Source organism: Lissotriton helveticus, chromosome 8 (assembly GCF_964261635.1).
Source record: "Lissotriton helveticus chromosome 8, aLisHel1.1, whole genome shotgun sequence".
NCBI classification, from domain to species: Eukaryota; Metazoa; Chordata; class Amphibia; order Caudata; family Salamandridae; genus Lissotriton; species Lissotriton helveticus.
The window spans coordinates 1592607988-1592626771 of record NC_136069.1 but is presented as its reverse complement, the minus strand read 5'-3'; the positions used below and the strand labels follow the sequence as shown (position 1 = coordinate 1592626771).

At 48.5% G+C, this 18784-nt stretch overlaps 1 protein-coding gene across 2 annotated transcripts in view; it reads right to left on the bottom strand.

Annotated features, from left to right (window-relative positions):
* The window catches only part of CLPB (ClpB family mitochondrial disaggregase), a 1099187-nt gene that overhangs the window by 321695 nt on the left and 758708 nt on the right, over positions 1-18784 (bottom strand). For both annotated transcript variants that reach the window (XM_078658618.1, XM_078658616.1), the window contains exon 10: positions 14596-14640. In XM_078658618.1, the coding sequence (XP_078514744.1) occupies positions 14596-14640 (45 nt within the window). The remainder of the gene's footprint in view (positions 1-14595; positions 14641-18784) is intronic.

Sequence of the window (18784 nt, the reverse complement as noted above, 5' to 3'; positions counted from 1 at the left end):
AGTGAGTGCTACTTCTGATAAGTGAAAATCATTGCGAGCTACTGAAGACTAAGCAACTTGAGCATTGCTACCAAGACACCCCCAAGCCCAGCTTCAATGATGTCAAGCCTAATGTCCGTAGAGCCAAATACAATGGTTTGAACAAAATACGTAGACAAGGGACAATATGGCAGGCCTGCTGTGTGTAAATGTGACACTTTGAAATGGGAAAAAGTTAAACCGAAGAGTTAACTATGTTTCTTTGGATTCCATAAAACCCATCATTTTAATTTTCTCACATTTCAAAGTGTCACATTTACAAATAGTAGGCATCTTGTTCTCAGTGGCCTGTAGACATAGTGAGAAAACAAGTTACTTACCTGTAACTTTAGCTCCCCAGTATTGGTAACTTTCATAGATTCCCATGCTTTGTATCATTCCCCGTCTTCGGAATGGGAGTCTCGGTAACAAAAATACCATAGCTGTAGGTACAAAAGACAATGGAAAAAGGCCTAGGCCTCATTCCCTTTTGTAGCATATGTATGTATGTATGTATGTATGTATTGCGACTTATATAGCGCACGTATCACCCGAAGGCATCAAGGCGCTTGCCTTGGGAACCCGTCCTGGCTTTTCCCTGTGAGATAACCCCTACTGGGTATCCCCAGGGTGAAAGCCAGGCATCCCGCAGCGGGTGGGCCGCCGTAGTGGAGATTAATGAACTATTGCCCAGAGTTGCAGCGTGGGACCCCATGATTAGAATAGGCACCGAGGCGAGAATTATCGAGTCCGTGGACATTTTGGGCTCAGGACCCTGCCGCGTCGGGAATTGAACCCTGGTCCCGGGCCAGACCTCTGCATCAGGGTCTGCCGCTCTAATCAGTGAGCCACACTCCTCCACATATCACCCTCTTTGTGTAAAAGAGACCAAACTTTGGCATCAGCCAATCAGAAGTGCCTCACCACTTAGAACCTTCCTGAAGGAACCTCAAAGCCTCAGATTTTCATAGCTGTTGTGTACTTAGACACCATATCTGTTGTAGGCTGAGCTTTCCTCGGGGAGGTGGGTGGGCGCATGGGAATCTATGAAAGTTACCAATACTGGGGAACTAAAGTTACAGGTAAGTAACTTGTTTTCTTACCCCAGTATTGGAACTTTCATAGATTCCCATGCTTTGTATCAGAATAGCAAGCAGTCGGCAGATAATCACATTTTGCATCGCAAATTATAGCAATAGACAACATGACATTAGATATAAAATGTGAAAGATGGAAGGCGGGAAAGAAAGGAAAGCTCACCCTTAGTGGAAGAGGTTCCTCAGGACAGCCTGTCCTACTGCCGCATCATCTTCTTGCAGAGATTCCAAGCAGTAATGCTTGGTAAAGGTGTGAACGCTGCTCCAGGTAGCAGCTCTGCAAATATCCTTAATCTGCACCCCCGCGAAGAGGGCTGTTGAAGAGGCCACAGATCCTGTGGAATGTGCTCGGATCTTTCCAGTCAGAGGCTTCCCTGCAGCCTTGTGACAATGTAGAATGGCACTCGTGATCCATCTCGAGACACCCTGTTTGGACAGCGGAAGGCCCTTACTAGGACCCCCGAAGGCCACAAATAGTTGAGAAGATTTTCGAAAATCTTTCGTCCGTTGCAAATAGAATTTCAAGCATCGCTGCACATCCAACGAATGCAATGTTTTTTCTGCTGGCGTTGAAGGTTGGGGAAAGAACGCCTTCAGAATGACCGGTCGTTCAAGTGGAAATCCGAGGGAACCTTTGGCATGAACCTAGGATTAGTTCTCATGATCACAGTGTTTCTTTTGAATTGAAGGAAAGGCTCCTGGATGGTCAAAGCCTGTAATTCTCCAACACGCCGAGCTGACGTGAGAGCAAGAGGGAGAGCCAATTTCCACAAAATATATTTTATGTCAGAACGATGGACTGGTTCAAATGGACCCTTCATGAGTTGAGAAAGAACCAAATTCAAATGCCATGTAGGAGGGGGCGGTCTCACTGGTGGATAGACCCTGAACAAGCCCTTAAGAAATTGCTTGATTATCCTGGATGACCACAAGGAAGGACCGGATCCTGTCCTTCTGAAGCGTGACAAAGCAGCCAGATGGACTTTAATTGACGAATTAGCTAGACCTGATTTGGCCAAGGACAGCAAGTAAGGTAGGATCTGATGAGGCTTGGAATTGAAAGGATCAATGCTTTGTCCCCTACACCAACAACAAAATCTTTTCCATTTGAGGCGGTAAGTCCTGTTAGTTGAAGGAGCCCTTGCCTGAGACAGAACTTCCCTAATCTCCTTAGACAAAGGCAGGTTCATAAACTCTCGCTGCTCAGGAGCCATGCAGTCAGGTGTAACGACTGTGGATCTGGGTGCCAGATTTGTCCGTCGGACATCGTGAGAAGATCCGGCAGAATTCTCAAAGGCAAGGGAAGAGCTATTGACAACAGATGGAGCTCCGTGTACCAGAACTGCCTCGGCCAAGCCGGGGCTATCAGTATCATCCTGCACCGCTCCACCTTGATTTTCCTGATCAGTCGTGGTATCAGAGGAATGGGAGGAAAAGCGTAGACAAATGTCTTTGACCAAGCTATCGAAAGCGCATTTCCCAGTGAATGTTGATGGGGAAACCTGCTTGCGTAATACCGGCATTTCTTGTTGGTCGGAGTGGCAAATAGATCGATGTCCGGCTTGCCCCAAAGGCTGAAGACCTGATCCAAGACTCTCTGATTCAACTCCCATTCGTGGCTGACCGATGATGACCTGCTCAGTCTGTCGGCGTTTTCGTTTAGGACGCCCGGCAAGTGTTCTGCGCGCAGTGACATCCTGTGAAGGATTGCCCATTCCCAGATCTGCTGAGCTTCTTGCGACAATGGGCGCGATCTGGTTCCTCCCTCCTTGTTCACATAATGCATGGCCGTGGTGTTGTCCGTCCTGATAAGCACTTGTGAACCTTCCAGGCGAGGTAGAAACGCTTGTAGAGCCAATCGGATCGCCCTGAGTTCCAATAGGTTGATGTGGAGGCGTTTCTCCTGGGGTGACCAGTGACCGCTGACATGTAAGTCCTGCATCACTGCTCCCCAACCCTCCAACGACGCGTCCGTTGTTACCACCTGTGGAGACGGGTCGTTTCCGAAGGATAGACCTTGGGACAAGTTGTTTTGATCTGTCCACCATAAAGCCGCTTCCTTCATCTCTGGAGTGACCGTCACCCTGTCCTCGAATGAACCGTGGACCTGTCTCCACTGATTGTCTAGTTGCTCCTGGACGCATCTTTAGTCTGCAATGGGGAATTAGTGGAATACACGACGAGATTACTCCCAGCAGATACTTGTAGCGGCGTACTGAAAGAGACCTTTTTGCTTGTAAGTCCAGGGCCATGGTCTGTAACTTCTGCATCCTTTCCGAAGTAGGGAAGGCTCTGGAGAGCTTCGAATCCAGGATGGCCCCCAGGAAACGAGCTTTTCTGGACGGGACCAATACAGACTTCTCGATGTTCAGAGTGAGTCCCAAGTTTTGAAATAAATTGGTACAAGCCAGAACAGCCTTCAGTGCTGCTTCTCTGGATGGAGCTTTCAGTAACCAGTCGTCTAGATAGGGGAAGACTTGAAAGTGGCTGCTTCGCAGGAAAGCTGCAACTGGCGCCAGCACCTTTGTGAAAATCCTTGGGGCTGAGCAGAGTCCAAAGGGTAAAACCCTGAACTGGTAATGGCTCTTGGCTACTGTGAATAGCAGAAACCTTCTGTGTGCTGGGTGAACTGGAACGTGGAAATAGGCATCCTCGAGATCGAGCGTGGCCATGAAATCCCCCGGGTTGATAAGCCTTAAGATGTCCTGGAGAGACACCATCCGGAAGCACAGGGAGATGAGATAGGTGTTTAGCTCCCTGAGGTCTAAAATGGGGCGCCACTTCTCTAGCGTCTTCCTCACCAGGAAGAACCTGGAATAAAATCCCTGACCCCTTTGGTTTGAGGGAAGCGGCTCTATCGCTCCCTTCCGGAGCATCTGTTGAACTTTGAGCCGAAGAAGACGCTGGTGTTTCGATGGAGTGGCTGCCGGGGGCTTGGGTGTAGGGACTTGCGTGAATTCCAAGGTATGTCCTTTCCGAATGATGTTGAGCACCCAACGGTCCGATGTTATCCTGGACCAGTTCTGAAGGTATTTGGTGACCCTGCCTCCAACTGATGATTTCCTGAAGGAGGGTCCAGTAGGAAGAGCCAGGAGGCCGCTATTGGCGTTTGGACGCATCCCGTCCACGTCCCGCCTGCTTTGCCTTATTGTAAGGCCTGGAGTAGTTGGTAGCCTGGCCCTGTCGCTGTTGATAAGGCTGACGGTATTGTTGGGAACCTGAGCCCGTGGTGGAATAGCGCTGCTGTTGGAAGGATCCTCTGTAATTACCACCCGTGCCTCTGGATCCTTTGAAAGGAGACTTACTATATTGAAGGGTCCCCAAGGATCTGGCAGTCTCTGTGTCCTTTTTTATGTCCTGCAGGGTCTCGTCAATGAGTTTGCCGAACAATGCTTCCCCATCAAAGGGGAGATCCAAGACCTTGTTCTGGATCTCCGGCCGAAACCAAGTAGCCATAAGCCATCCTTGGCGACGGAGTACTGCCGCTCCAGCCAACGAACGGAATGCAGTTGTTGCAATATCCATTGCACAGTCGATGATCTCCATCGATGTCGCCTCTCCCTCCTGTAAAATCTTCTTTGCCTCAGGCGTAGATTCTGGAGGCAGGTGGTCAAGGTACGGGGCCACATCGCACCAGAGTTGGCGGTCGTACCTACCCAGGATCGCTAGGGCATTAGCCGCTCTCACCAGTAAACTTGCCATAGATGAGACTCTCTTTCCCACGTTATCTAACCTTCGCCCTTCCTTGTCTGGTGGAGTTGTTAGTGGGGCAGAAGGATTACGCGATTTCCTCTGCGCCGCCTGCGAGATCACAGAGTCCGGTTTTGGGTGACCTGTTAAGGCTGCAGGAGCATCATCGGTAGCCTTGTATTTTTTATCTAGGCGCGGTAGCACTGGGACCACCGTCGCTGGGTGTTTCATAGCTTTAATGCCCTCTTTCCATAGGTGATCCACAATAGGTATGGACCTAGTAGTTTTCCGAAAGGGTTCCTTAAAATCATATAAGAAACAATCTTCAGTGACTTTAGGCATGGCTAATTTAAATCTTGCAGCAGCTCTCTCCATCAGCCGATGGAAGCCCCCAATATCCGCTGGCGGGGAGTCCGCCGGGTCCAGAACTGGAGATGCAGGATGCTCAATGATATATTCATCATATTCCGTATCAGGATTAGAGAGATGATCAGACTGCTGGTCCTCATCCGAGGATTCATCATCATCATCATTATGGCCCTCTTGTAGTCCAGAAGAATCCTGCTGGAAGGACGTGTGAGGGTGAGGTGAAGCTTGAGCCGGAGAATCACGTGTCACAAATGGAGCCGGAGCCCCTGCAGGCGTGTTAGGCGTTGACGGTACTGGAAGAGGCCTACTTGCCTTAGATTTATAGTCTTGCAGCATCGTATGCAGATCTTGAAGGAAAGATGCTGGTATCGTAACCATTTCCGGTTCAGATTGCTGCTGCTGCCGCTGAAGTTGACCAACCTGCTCGTGGCCGTATTCACCCTCTGAGTCAGTGTCCTGGCATTTGACTAAAAGCTGGGAGGGACTATTGGCATAGCTGTAAGTATCCTGTTCATCCTCCTCTGACTCTCCCTCCTGAAGGAGCATGGTCGGCATCAGGGAAGATACGCTCGTTGGAGATGTTATTTCCGGTGTGATCCGCGTCACCGAAATGGTAACCCTCCTTTCTGTGGACAATATTGTTGGATCTGTCGTCGACGGTTGTATCCGCGTCGTCGAGATTGGCGTCGTCGACGATGAAACCGTCGACCTGCCAGCTGTTGTCATTGTCACTGTAGAAGTCGTCGACGACGTCATCATAGACGTCGGCACCATCGTCGTCGACACCATAGTAGTTTCCGTCGTCGACGGGACCTTCGTCGTCGACGGGACTTTCGTCGTCGACGGGACCTTCGTCGTCGACTGGACCTTCGTCGTCGACTAATCCTTCGTCGACACCTTCGTCGCCGGTACCTTCGTCGTCGGCTTCGATTTCTCCGTAGACGGTGAGGACCCCGCTGTCGACGGTTGCTCTCCTGTCGACGGTGTCTTCGACGACGATAGACCTGATTTTGGTGTTTTCGTCGACGGAACCTCCGCCGTCGACGTCTTCGTCGTCGAGGACTTTGAAGTCCTCTCAGAAGACTGTGAAGAAGGTGTTCTGAAGGCTGTGGCAGTCTTCTCACCTGTAGAAGGCGTGGATGGTCCTGCCCTCTCCTTTACACTTCTGTGAGGAGATCTGATGGGACCCTGGCTCTCAGACTCACTGGGGGTCTTTTTTGAGGCCTTTGAAGATCTTTCCAAAGAAGGCGAAGGGGAACCCCTACCCCTTTTCACTGACCTTTTCGTAGAAACCATCGACGCTGCCTCCTCACTGTCACTTGAGACACTCTCCTTCCTGGTTTTAAGCTTTTGAAGCCATGTCAAGAGCCTACCTTCCCGGTCCCGGAGGGTTTTGACTGAAAAGATGCGACAGATTTTACAGTCAGCAGCCTGGTGGTCTGGATAGAGGCAATATATACAGTCCTTATGCTTATCCTCCACAAAAAGCCTTTTCTTGCCACAGGAGGAACAAGGCTTGAAAAGGGCTTTTTTTCTTCTCAATTTCAGACATCCTGGATGGCAGCAACAATTCCAAACTGAATTTGAAGAATTCTGAAGAAAAATTCTGAAGTAAATCCTTTTGAAGAGTAGAAGTTGAGCAGAGCTCACAAGAGACTCCCTAAGCACAACGTGCGGTAGAAAATCTGAGGCTCTGAGGTTCCTTCAGGAAGGTTCTAAGTGGTGAGGCACTTCTGATTGGCTGATGCCAAAGTTTGGTCTCTTTTACACAAAGAGGGTGATATGCTACAAAAGGGAATGAGGCATAGGCCTTTTTCCATTGTCTTTTGTACCTACAGCTATGGTATTTTTGTTACCGAGACTCCTATTCCGACGACGGGGAATGATACAAAGCATGGGAATCTATGAAAGTTCCAATACTGGAACAATACTCAGCCCTCCACAGGGCTTGGTCGCCCCACTCACTGCTGCCGCTCCTGCCTGCCTTTGCCGCCTCCTGCCTGCAGATTCCTTCGCTCGCTGTCCGCTGCTCCTGGGAATTTCCCGCTGCTCCTGGGAATTTCCCGCTGCTCCTGGGAATTTCCCGCTACCCGCTGCTTCTTGGAATTTCCCGCCGCTGCCTCCCTGCGGCCCCGCCCCCCTGTGATTCCATTCGCCGCCCCGCTCCTGCCACCCAGCTGCTCCTCCCTCCCGGCTCCTTACTTATGACGCCCCCAGAGCGACCGCGCGCAGCGGGAGCGCCGATTGAGCGCCGAAGGTGCGCCAAAGGTAAGCCCGTCTGCGCCTGGCCCGCGCCCAGCGCCAGGACCTCTGGCCCTCCCCGCCGAGGCAAGACGACCCGACTGACCTACGACACTGCCACTCTCAACGCACTCAATGCCGGCCGGACCCACGCCTGCTGCCGAGCCACCCCAAGACGCACCCACGGACCCTTCACCTGCTGCACCTGCAAGTTCACCTGCCTCCGAACCTGCCCCGCACCCGCCAAGACAAACACCAGCAGCAACCACCTCAAGTGCATCCTGATCAACACCCGCTCCGTCCACAGACACGCCGTGGAACTCTGGAACCTACTCGACGCTACATCACCGGACGTCGCCTTCCTCACGGAAACCTGGATGAACGCCTCCTCTGCACCCGACATCGCCATCGCCATCCCGGACGGGTACAAGATCATCAGGAGGGACCCCATCAACCAGACCGGAGGTGGCATCGCCATCGTCCACAGGAACACCATCCGCATCACGACCGACGCCAACGACTCCTTCACCGCAGCCGAACATCTCCACTTCCAGATTCACACCGACCCTAAGACGACCCTCAGAGGCACCCTCGTCTACAGACCCCCGGGACCACGCACACAATTCAGCGAAGACATCACAGACTTCATCAGCCCGCACGCCCTCCCCTCCACTGACTACATCCTCCTCGGGGACCTCAACTTCCACCTGGAGAACAACAAGGACCGCAACACCACCGCCCTGCTGGAAAACCTCGCCAACCTCGGACTCAAGCAACTGGTCAACACCCCCACCCACTACGCCGGCCACACGCTTGACCCGTCTTCTCTTCCAGCAAGTACATCACCTTCAGCCACGCCACCGGACTCCACTGGACCGACCACAGCTGCGTCCACTTCAGCTTCAAAAGATCCACGACCCACCACCACCCGCAACAGGTACCTCACAGGAATTGGAGCAAGATCACCGCAGACCAGCTCACCACCTCCCTCAGCCAGAGCCCATCCGCCAACACAACGGACCCCAACGAAGCAGCCCGCAACTTCACACAGTGGCTGACCGCCTGCGCCGACGACCTCGCGCCACTAAAGAACCCTCCCAGCAGACCCAGAAGCAAGAAGGCATCCTGGTTCACCGACGACCTCAAGGACTCCAAGAAGACCTGCCGCACCCTCGAGAAAGCCTGGCTCCTCGACTGGACCACCGACAACATGACCGCCCTCAAATACGCTACCCGCAAGCACCACCAGCTCATCCACACCACCAAGAAGAAATCCCTGAAGGAACGACTGGACAACAACCCCCACGACAGCAAAGAGCTCTTCACTATCGTCAAGGAGTTCTCCAACCCCAGCACCGGCACCAACGACATCACTCCGTCACAAGACCTCTGCGACTCCCTCGCCTCGTTCTTCCACCGCAAGATCGCCGACATCCACAACAGCTTCGGCGCCCCACCCACGCACCCAACCATCGAACCAAAGCCCCCCGCCGCCACCCTTCGCACCTGGACCACGGTGACCACCGAAGACACAGCCCGCACGATGAACACCATCCACTCCGGATCACCGACCGACCCCTGCCCACACCACGTCTTCAACAAGGCCGACTCCACCATCGCACCCCAACTCCGGAACATCATCAACGCCTCCTTCAACACCGCCACCTTCCCGGAGAGCTGGAAGCACACCGAGATCAGCGCCCTCCTGAAGAAACCTACAGCGGACCCCACCGATCTCAAAAACTTCCGCCCCATCTCGCTCCTCCCTTTTCCTGCTAAAGTCATTGAGAAGATCGTCAACAGACAGCTGACCGCCTTCCTCGAGATGAACGGATCCCTCGACCCCTCGCAGTCCGGCTTCAGAGCCAACCACAGCACCGAGACCGCCCTCATCGCAGCCACCGACGACATCCGGACCCTGCTCGACAAGGGGGAAACAGTGGCCCTCATCCTCCTGGACCTCTCCGCTGCGTTCGACACGGTCTGCCACCGCACCCTAGTCCAGCGCCTCAGCAACATCGGTATCCAAGAGAAGGCACTGGAGTGGATCATCTCGTTCCTCGCCGGTAGAACACAAAGAGTCCGCCTCCCCCGTTTCGCTCCGAGGCCACCGAAGTCATCTGCGGCGTCCCGCAAGGATCTTCACTCAGCCCCACCCTCTTCAACATCTACATGAAACCTCTCGCAGCCATCGCACGCCAGCACAACCTCAACATCATCTCTTACGCCGACGACACCCAGCTGATCCTCTCCCTCACCAGAGACCCCGACACCGCCAGAACCTGCCTACACGAAGGGATGAAAGACGTCGCAGAGTGGATGAAGGACAGCCGCCTGAAACTGAACTCGGACAAGACGGAAGTCCTCATCCTGGGATCTTCGCCCTCTGCCTGGGACGACTCCTGGTGGCCCCCAGCCCTGGGCACCGCACCCAAGCCAACCGACCACGCACGCAACCTGGGCTACATCCTGGACCCCTCCCTCTCGATGACCAGACAAGTCAACGCCGTCTCCTCATCGTGCTTCAACACCCTGCGTATGCTTCGCAAGATCTTCCGCTGGATCCCGACCGAGACCAGGAAGACTGTCACCCAGACACTCGTCACCAGCCGACTGGACTACGGAAACGCCCTCTACGCCGGAACCACAGCCAAGCTACAGAAAAGACTCCAGCGCATCCAGAACGCCTCCGCCCGACTCATCCTGGATGTCCCCCGACGCAGCCACATCTCCAGCCACCTGAGGAACCTGCACTGGCTCCCCGTCGACAAGAGGATCACGTTCCGGCTCCTCACCCACGCACACAAGTCTCTCCACGACCTGGGCCCCAAGTACCTCAACGACCGTCTGACCTTCTACACGCCCACCCGCCAGCTACAGTCCACCAGCCTCGCCCTCGCAGCCGTACCACGCATCCGAAGAGCCACCGCCGGAGGAAGATCCTTCTCTTACCTGGCTGCCAAGACTTGGAACTCCCTCCCCATCCACCTTCGGCTGACCCAGGACCATCTCGCCTTCAGGAAACAACTCAAGACCTGGCTGTTCGAGCAGTAGCATACCCCTCCCCCCAAGCGCCTTGAGACCCTTCCAGGTGAGTAGCGCGCTATACAAATGGCATGATTGATTGATTGATTGAACATATTTATAACAGAAAAATATAACTATTTGTTGGGTAAATTATTCTTATTTTTTCCAACCTTGTTTTTTTCCACCAACAATGTTACCAACCTCAATCTTTATGCTACCACAATTTGAACTTGTATCCAGTTGTTAATACTTTAATGCAATTTCTTTTAGGTTGTGTTACAATTTACTTCATTTGTATAATTTTGGATTTGTTAACACTTGTTTTATTTATTTATGTTTATTTCGGAACATTATCTTTTTGTTTGATGTTGTATTATTTAGGGAGGGAGGTGTGCTGTGTCTTCAGTCTTTTTCATGTAGTATTATGACTTCTCAGCCACGGTAATGCAAGTAGATGAGTGAGACACTTAAAAAGTTCATGTTAAGAAGTGTGGACTCTACAGTTCACTAATAAATAGGCATCTGCAGTCAGCTACGGACTATGTTTTTTAACTAAAGCTGTTTAGAATTAACCCTGTTGTCAACCATATGATGCTTCTAAATTCTCACCTGTAAACAAGCCAATGGCAAGCAAGGATGTAAAGTGGCATCACACATGAAAGTTTAAAGCATCATACAGAGGTTGAAAGGACAACTGGGAAATAAGATGACCTGATTGTCTGTGAAGATGGAAATATTAGACGCCGTAAAGAGTCTATTACTACTCTAATCTACTCTACTGAGAAGTCTTTTTGTGATTGTTAGGAAATAGCAGATTGAATACAAGTGCTGAAAACCAGGTGAAAGCTCTGCGAATGAGCAATAAATCAATCAACAATCAGTCGATTTTTAATGTGCAGCTTATCACCTGAGAGGGTATCCAGGCGCTTGGAGGGTCCAATGGACTTAGTTGAAATGCCAGATCTTGAGCGCATTTCAGAATTCCGGTAGAGAAGGGGAGGCCATTCAATACTTTGCTGCAAAGAAGGAGAAGGAGCGCCCTCTGCTCATGTTTCTGTTGATGTGGGAAGTATGGGCAATTGAAAGGCATGCAGAGCATAGCTGTGTGGCGGTTGGTGGAACTTCAGGTGGTGGTTGATGTGGGCGGGTCCTTGGTTGGGCAGGGCCTTGGATGCATGGGTCAGCAGCTTGAATTGGGATGTCTTCTGCACTGGAAGGTAGGGGCGTTTTTTGAGGTGATGTGGATCCATCGGGGAAGCTTGAGGACAAGTCTGTCTGACATGTTCTAAATGGTCTGTAATCTCCGAGCAATGGGAGACAGCTTTGTATCCAAAAAGTGGATAAACTCTTCCATAGTGGCAAATATTGAGTCCTCTGAAAATGCACTAAATTGAATTCGGAATCCAACTAGATTGATTATGTTTTCTGCACTTCTCCGTATCCACAATAAACCATAGGAACAGGATCATGCTAGTTAGCAATAAACCCAGAATAAAGGGGAGAAATATAAGAGAGAAAACAGAGACAGAAATATCACTAGTCTGACACGTTACTCTGTTGGACACTGAAGTCTACTGGATCAGAGTGGACATAAAAGACCAGATAAATATTTTTAGTACCTTATTGCGCTACTGACCAATGTTAGAAATGGGGGTCTCTTGTTGGCAATAGTTTGCACCTTTGTCCAAATAGGGACTCTTGCTTCTAGTCAGGGAAAGGGGGATACACTCCTAAAATTACCCCTGCTCATCCCTACGGGCTTATCTCAGAGGCAGCGTGTAAAGCATTTGTGAGCACATACAGTAACACAGTGAAACACTACAATTGGACACCACACAAGTTTAGAAAAATGAGTAACTTTATCTAAACAAGACCAAACTACAAAAAAACACAATACAGTATTAAAAATAAGACTTGCAAATGGTAGAAATAGTTCAGTTCAGTGCAAGTTGTAAATGCAACACATTTCCAACAAAGTACCTCAGATGCATCACGCAAAAGAAACAAAAGGGTTGCAGAGAGGGTGATGCGTAGGTTCCATGCTTCGTGGGGGGGGGTTTGCATTGGTTCCTTACTGGAGCGCAGGGGAGGTGATGCATCGGTGCCTTACCGGAGAGGAGGTGATGCGTCTGTTTCTTACTGCGTTCTGTTAACGATGCGACAAGAGTCCTTCTTCTCCTTTCCTTGGCAGCAAGTAGCCGCTCTAGGCCAACCCCAGACAGCAAACAGCACAAGGGCAGTATTCCTCCTTCAGCTTATCCGGCTCTTCTCCTTGGCAAAGGTTCCTCTTCCAAAAGTGATCTAAAATTCTGGGGTCTGGGTCCCCCATTTTATACACCCAAATCCTTTGTCTCTGAAGGCAGAGAGTGTCTGTACCCAGCCAAAACCAGTTCTTTCCTCACTGGTGCAGCTTCCTGGCAGGAGGAGGAGAAAGCATTGTTAAAGGCAGACCAGGTCCATTCAGGTGAAAGGAAATCTCCTCCCCTACTCTAAATTCAACCCAGGTCCCATTCAGACCTGCCCTGACTCCTCAGAATGCCGGAGCCGCAGCCCCCTCCCCAGCTCCTGTCACTCACAAACCAGATATGCAATACACAAACCTGGCAGAAGCATACTGGATGGTTGGGCAAGAAAATACCCACTTTCTAAAAGTGGTATTTTGAAACACAGAATGTAAAAACCACCCTCACTAAAAGATGCTCTTTAACATTCTGAGTTCAGGCACACTAAACTTTATTTTCCAATCTTGTTTCTAGGGCCAGTTATGCTTATAAGATGTTATAAACTAACTGCCCATTCTGACCTATGAGAACAGACAGCTTTGCAATAGTGAAAAACTAAATTGGCAGTATTTCACTATCAGGACATGCCACACACCCCAGGGCTTGTCCTACCTTTCACATACAATGCACCCTGCCCACAGGGGTACCTTGGGCCTACCTTAGGGGTGACTAACATGTTGAAAAGGGAAGGTTTAAGGACTGGCAAGTGTGTACACTTGCCAAGTCGACATGGCAGTCCCAGACTGCACACAGGTTCTGCAATGGCAGGCCTGAGCCACATTTCTACAAGTTGCTTCTGTGGGTGGCACAATCAGTGCAGTAAGACCACCAGCAGCATTTGATTTACAGGCCCTGGGCACACATGGTGCACTGTACTAGCATCTGACAAGTAAATCAAATCAGCCAATCATGGAGTCACAAATCCATTACATCAATTTACAACAGGGAGCACTTGCACTTTGGCACTGAACAGCAGTGGCAAAGTACCCACCAGCAAAAACACAGGCGGCAACAGCAAAAAAATTGAAAGGAGAACCAAGCCAATGGTGCCAAGTCTAACAAATACAAGTGCTGAAAACCAGGTGAAAGCTCTGCGAATGAGCAATAAATCAATCAACAATCAGTCGATTTTTAATGGCCAGCTTATCACCTGGGAGGGTGTCCAGGCGTTTGGAGGGTACAAGGGACTTAGTCGAATAGCCAGGTCTTGAGCGCATTTCGGAATTCCGGAATAGAGAAGGGGAGGCCATTCCATACTTTGCTACAAAGAAGGAGCACCCTCTGCTCAAGCTCCTGTAGATGTGGGAAGTATGGGTGCGTGAATGGCATGCGGAGCATAGTTGTGTGGCGGTTGGTGGAACTTCAGGTGGTGGTTGATGGGGGCGGGTCCTTAGTTGGGTAGGGCCTTGTATGCCCACAAGATCTTGCCTTCTACAGAGTAGCAATATACAAACAAATGTCCAGTATTATTTTTAAGAAAGCAAGCAACCCTACTAACAAGAAATAACCTTTTTGAGGCTCCTGGGAAATGTCAATTAAAGAGTGCCCTAGGCTCTCAAGCATCTCATAATGGAGCATGCTTGCCACATGTTGCACACTTTAGATACTGGTGGAACCACTTCTTAAGTAGTAGCAGAATGACCAACTGATATTAAACACTCACCTGCTGCTAGAGTGACTTTTCATTTTACGGATGCAAGACATCTTTTTCTTTTAAATACCTGTTTGAACCTTGGTTACCAAACGCATCTATCAAAAAACCTTAATTTAAGTGAGACATTACTGGTAGCAGGTTTAACTCTTGCCTTTCATCAGTCCGATAGTTTAACAGCAAAAACATATTTTTGGTAATTACTTAAATGTTTACTCACTTCATGTTTCTCTTGGAACTCAGACATGTCCATTCGTATGAAGCCCTACAGGAAAATTGAAACATAATTTGTAAACAGGCAGTTCTACCACACTATCCACTAAATAAAGCAAAATTATATTCTGCAAACAAAATCATTTCAGACTTACATATTAGAGTAATATAAGAGGTGGATTATTTTGATAACATCATTAGTAAACAGTCCATAAGGCACTCTTGGGAGCACTAGGTATAAAAGTATCTTGGAGCCATTTGTTGAGAAGCATTTGTTCAGAAAAAGCCTTTTAAGGAGACTTGGATACATTTGTTGGACTTTTATTTTTATTCCTGTATGTCACTTTCCATTTTCCAAAACTTTTAACCTTCCATCAGCTTTCCCAAAATGCCGTCAGGCACCAACAGTTTAACTTACTGCTAGTAACTTTATGGTGGTGAATTATAATGGTGGTTCTAACCAAGTTAGGCAAAGGAAACTGCAAAACATGCCAGTTTAGGGATTACAAAGTACCAAAAATCAACATATCAGTATCTTGAATAACAGCTATTATTTAAACGTCAAAAGACATTTTTTTTGTATTTTGTAATGTAAAGAATTTGCTCTGCGTCAATATTTATCTTTAATATAATATTACTTTCTTGTTGTTTGTTTCCCTTAACTATTATATTAAGCTGTTATGTCATTGTCATGCCTTCTATTTCAGGTCTGACTACAGAAATATATCACCAGTTCTTCAGAGATGTAAATACAAGTTACTTACCAGTGGTAACGCTCTTTCCAGTAGAAACTCTAGCTGCAGATTCCTCACATTCAGAATATGCTAAGGCACTAGACAGGATACAGAGAATTTCAAAAGTATGTGCGACGGGTGGATGTGTGCGTCTCTGCATCGACTCTACACTGATACAGAAGTGATGGAGTCAGTTTCTTGTCTCTTTTCCTTTCCATGCCCTCAGTCATGGAGCACAGAACAAATGTTTGTGACAGTCTGCTGATCTCTAGCTTTGGATATTTTTGATGTTCAAGAGACCTCATCACAGACTGGGGCGGCGGGAGGGTAGTGAGGAATTTGCGGTCAGAGTATCTAGTTCCATGTGATAAGATTGTTTTCCAAAACATTTGCAAAAAAATTAGGTTTAAAATTTTTTTTTTACAATGACTGTTTGTCTATGTTGCATATTATTGTGAACAAAATATCTTTCAATAAAATTGCGACTGTCCCTTAAAATTTTTTTCTTCTATTTTTGTATTAAATCTGTTTATTTTACATGGGAGTATGCACTTGTTTAGTTTCCAATGGTTGTATGAAAGAGGCACGCATGGTTAAACGAGTGCCTCTACCACGCAGCCCAAACCAGGAATGCATCTTAACCATGCATTCCTTTGCCACACATGCCTTTACCACGCAATTTCGTGGTACAGGCATGAATGGTAAAGGGGTATGTGTGGCTGAGGTCGCCACTACCCCAACCCTCTTAGCCCCAACCATCCCCAACCCCCCACGTTGTTCCTAAAACCCTGACCCTTTACAAACAATACCCGACCCCCGCGCTATCCCTAAAACTACCCTGTCTACCCATCCCCCCTACCCCTGACCTAAGGCCTAAAACCCTGCCCCTTTACTTATACTAACTCAGACCCCCCCACACCCGGCACTGTCCCTTAAACAACACCAACCCATTCCACTTCCCTGAGACCTACCCCAAACCCCATTCCCCTCCACCTGCCAGAAGGCCTAAAACCATGGCCCTTTACATATGCTACCCCGACTCACCCACACACCCTGCGTTGTCCCTAAACCTACTTCCAATGCCCTGAAACCTACCCGACCGACCAGCCCTAAAATCTATCCGACTACACATTACCCTCTCACTGCCCTGAGACCTACCCCAAAACCCCCAGTCCTAAATACTACCCAGACTACCCATTCCCCTGCCGTAAGGCCTAAAATCCTACCCCTTCACATACACTACCCTGCACCACCCCCGCACTGTCCCTAAAACTACCCCAACCCCCCTGTAGTGTTTTATCTAGGAAACCTGAATCGATATTCCTATTTTATGCCCTTGTCCGGCTATAATCAATAATATCCATACAACGGCATAATAATCATATCCATAATTCAGTCGTAGCACATGCTGTCTCATTAAGCAAGGCTACTTCTCCGGCCCCCTAGTAAAGCACACCGAGTTCTCTAAACAAAACCAAGCCTCCAGCAACCTGGGAAATCCCCCTTGCTATTGTTTTGATTTCGTTCTAGAACTCCTGTAAAGCACTGTAAGAACGGCCAGTTCTTAGTGACATCTTTATTGACGTCTTATGTCCAACCTTACGTCAAACCCAGGCACTTTTCAGGTATAAATATACCAACGTTGCCTTAAGCAAACACACTGTGGTAATTCTGGAGCAGAGCAGCTATCTACTTCTGAAAGCCCAGCTGATGCGAGAGCCCACGGACGCTGCCCCTCCTCCTTGACGCGCTGAGAAAGACGATGTCTTTTCTCCTGCCGAGAAATCCAGCTCTGGCGTTTCCAGCCTACCCTTGCGGGTTGCTGGGGTATCGAGTCCTGAGAGAGAGATACCAGACCTCCTGCTTTCTATTACCCAGGTACGGAACTGACTAAACCCTTACAGAGAATTCTTGAGTCAGATTCTTGGCAAAACAAACTTAACTTGAACTGCTACTTACTTACTCCCTCCCATGTATTAGGCTTAGGTCAGGTAGGCGTAGTTAGAAGCACCAGTTGAGTACGATTAGTCAATGTATATATGTATGTATCTATTTTATCTAGTTTAAAGTATCATATGGCTAAGAAACCATATCAATGCTTTTACAGTATTATTTTATAATCCTCCTTTTACTGTACGCACTTTACTTTACCATGAGCATTACAATCGTGGCAATTCATTTCTCTTGTATGAGGAAGAAGTATGCTCAATAGATAACACCTTTTATTGAAAACGCCCATCTCTCTTTTCTCTGCATTCTGGTGAAACTAAGTACGCACATTTGGCTGAGTGAAATAGCTGTCTTTTGTTTTCACACGACTCTAGAGATACACTCTTATTCAGGGAGAGCAAAGTTGTCATGTTTTATGGTTGTCAGAAGCTAATCCCTTCTTGTCTATCCAGGGAGGTTAAACTCCTCCTCGTTTATTGGAGAAAGTTTCTAGTGACCTCTGAGCTAGCTGGCAAACCTTAAGTCTAATATAGTCAGTAGAGACCTAGATAACCTCAGTCCTACGTCTACACTGCTGAATATATTATTCCAATGCGCAGAGCCTATTGGGAATATAGGAACTACACTACATGGCGCCCAATGTTTGGTAAGGCGATAAATCTAACGCAAGACGTTAGAGTAACTCAATCGTGCTTTTTCACACAGACCCTTTTCCCCGTAAATACTCCAAAAGACGTCTGGAGTGGGTAAAAGGTTAAAAATCCACCGGAACTTAGTAGGAAGAGATTTCTATGTATAGTTTTTGGTTTATTCAACGTTGAAGGATACAGTGTTCCAAAAATATTGTGCACCTAATCTTTGTTTCCTTGAAACTTGATCTGCAACTAAAAACCTTTCTGTCAGTAAAATGGCAGAAAGTGAAGACGAAAGGGAGACAGCTAGAATAGCAGCTCAACTCCTAGAGGATGACACAAGTCTCCTACAGAGTGACCCGAATGCTATACTCATTCCGGTCAACATAAGAAAAACTATAACTCTTAAACTTATAGAAAATGGACTAGCATCGAGAGGTGGTATAGTCGTATTCGTAATTGAGGCACATGAATATCGGCAGACAGAGGTATTCTATTCATGGATAAACTTTCCAGCAGCGAATGCTGTCACACACGAATTCCACTATTACAAAATAGAGGAACCTCCGGATGAATACACTCCTTTCGAGGAGGTGGAAATCCCATTAAAATACCAAGAGCACCTGCTCTAGTTTAAAGGCGCCCTAAAACATAATAATCACATCACCAGGCTCGGTCCACTAGGTAGACCAGGAGCAACGTGGCCGGTTCTAGCCAGCTACACACCACATCCAGACATTGAAAAAATTTCAAATGAAGAACTCTTAGTTAAAATAAAAGAATTAACACAGGCATATAGAGAGTTGGTTCAATTGGCAACGGAGGATATAACATTCCTCCAGAAATTGAAAGAAACAGATATAGCAGAACAACCATTTGA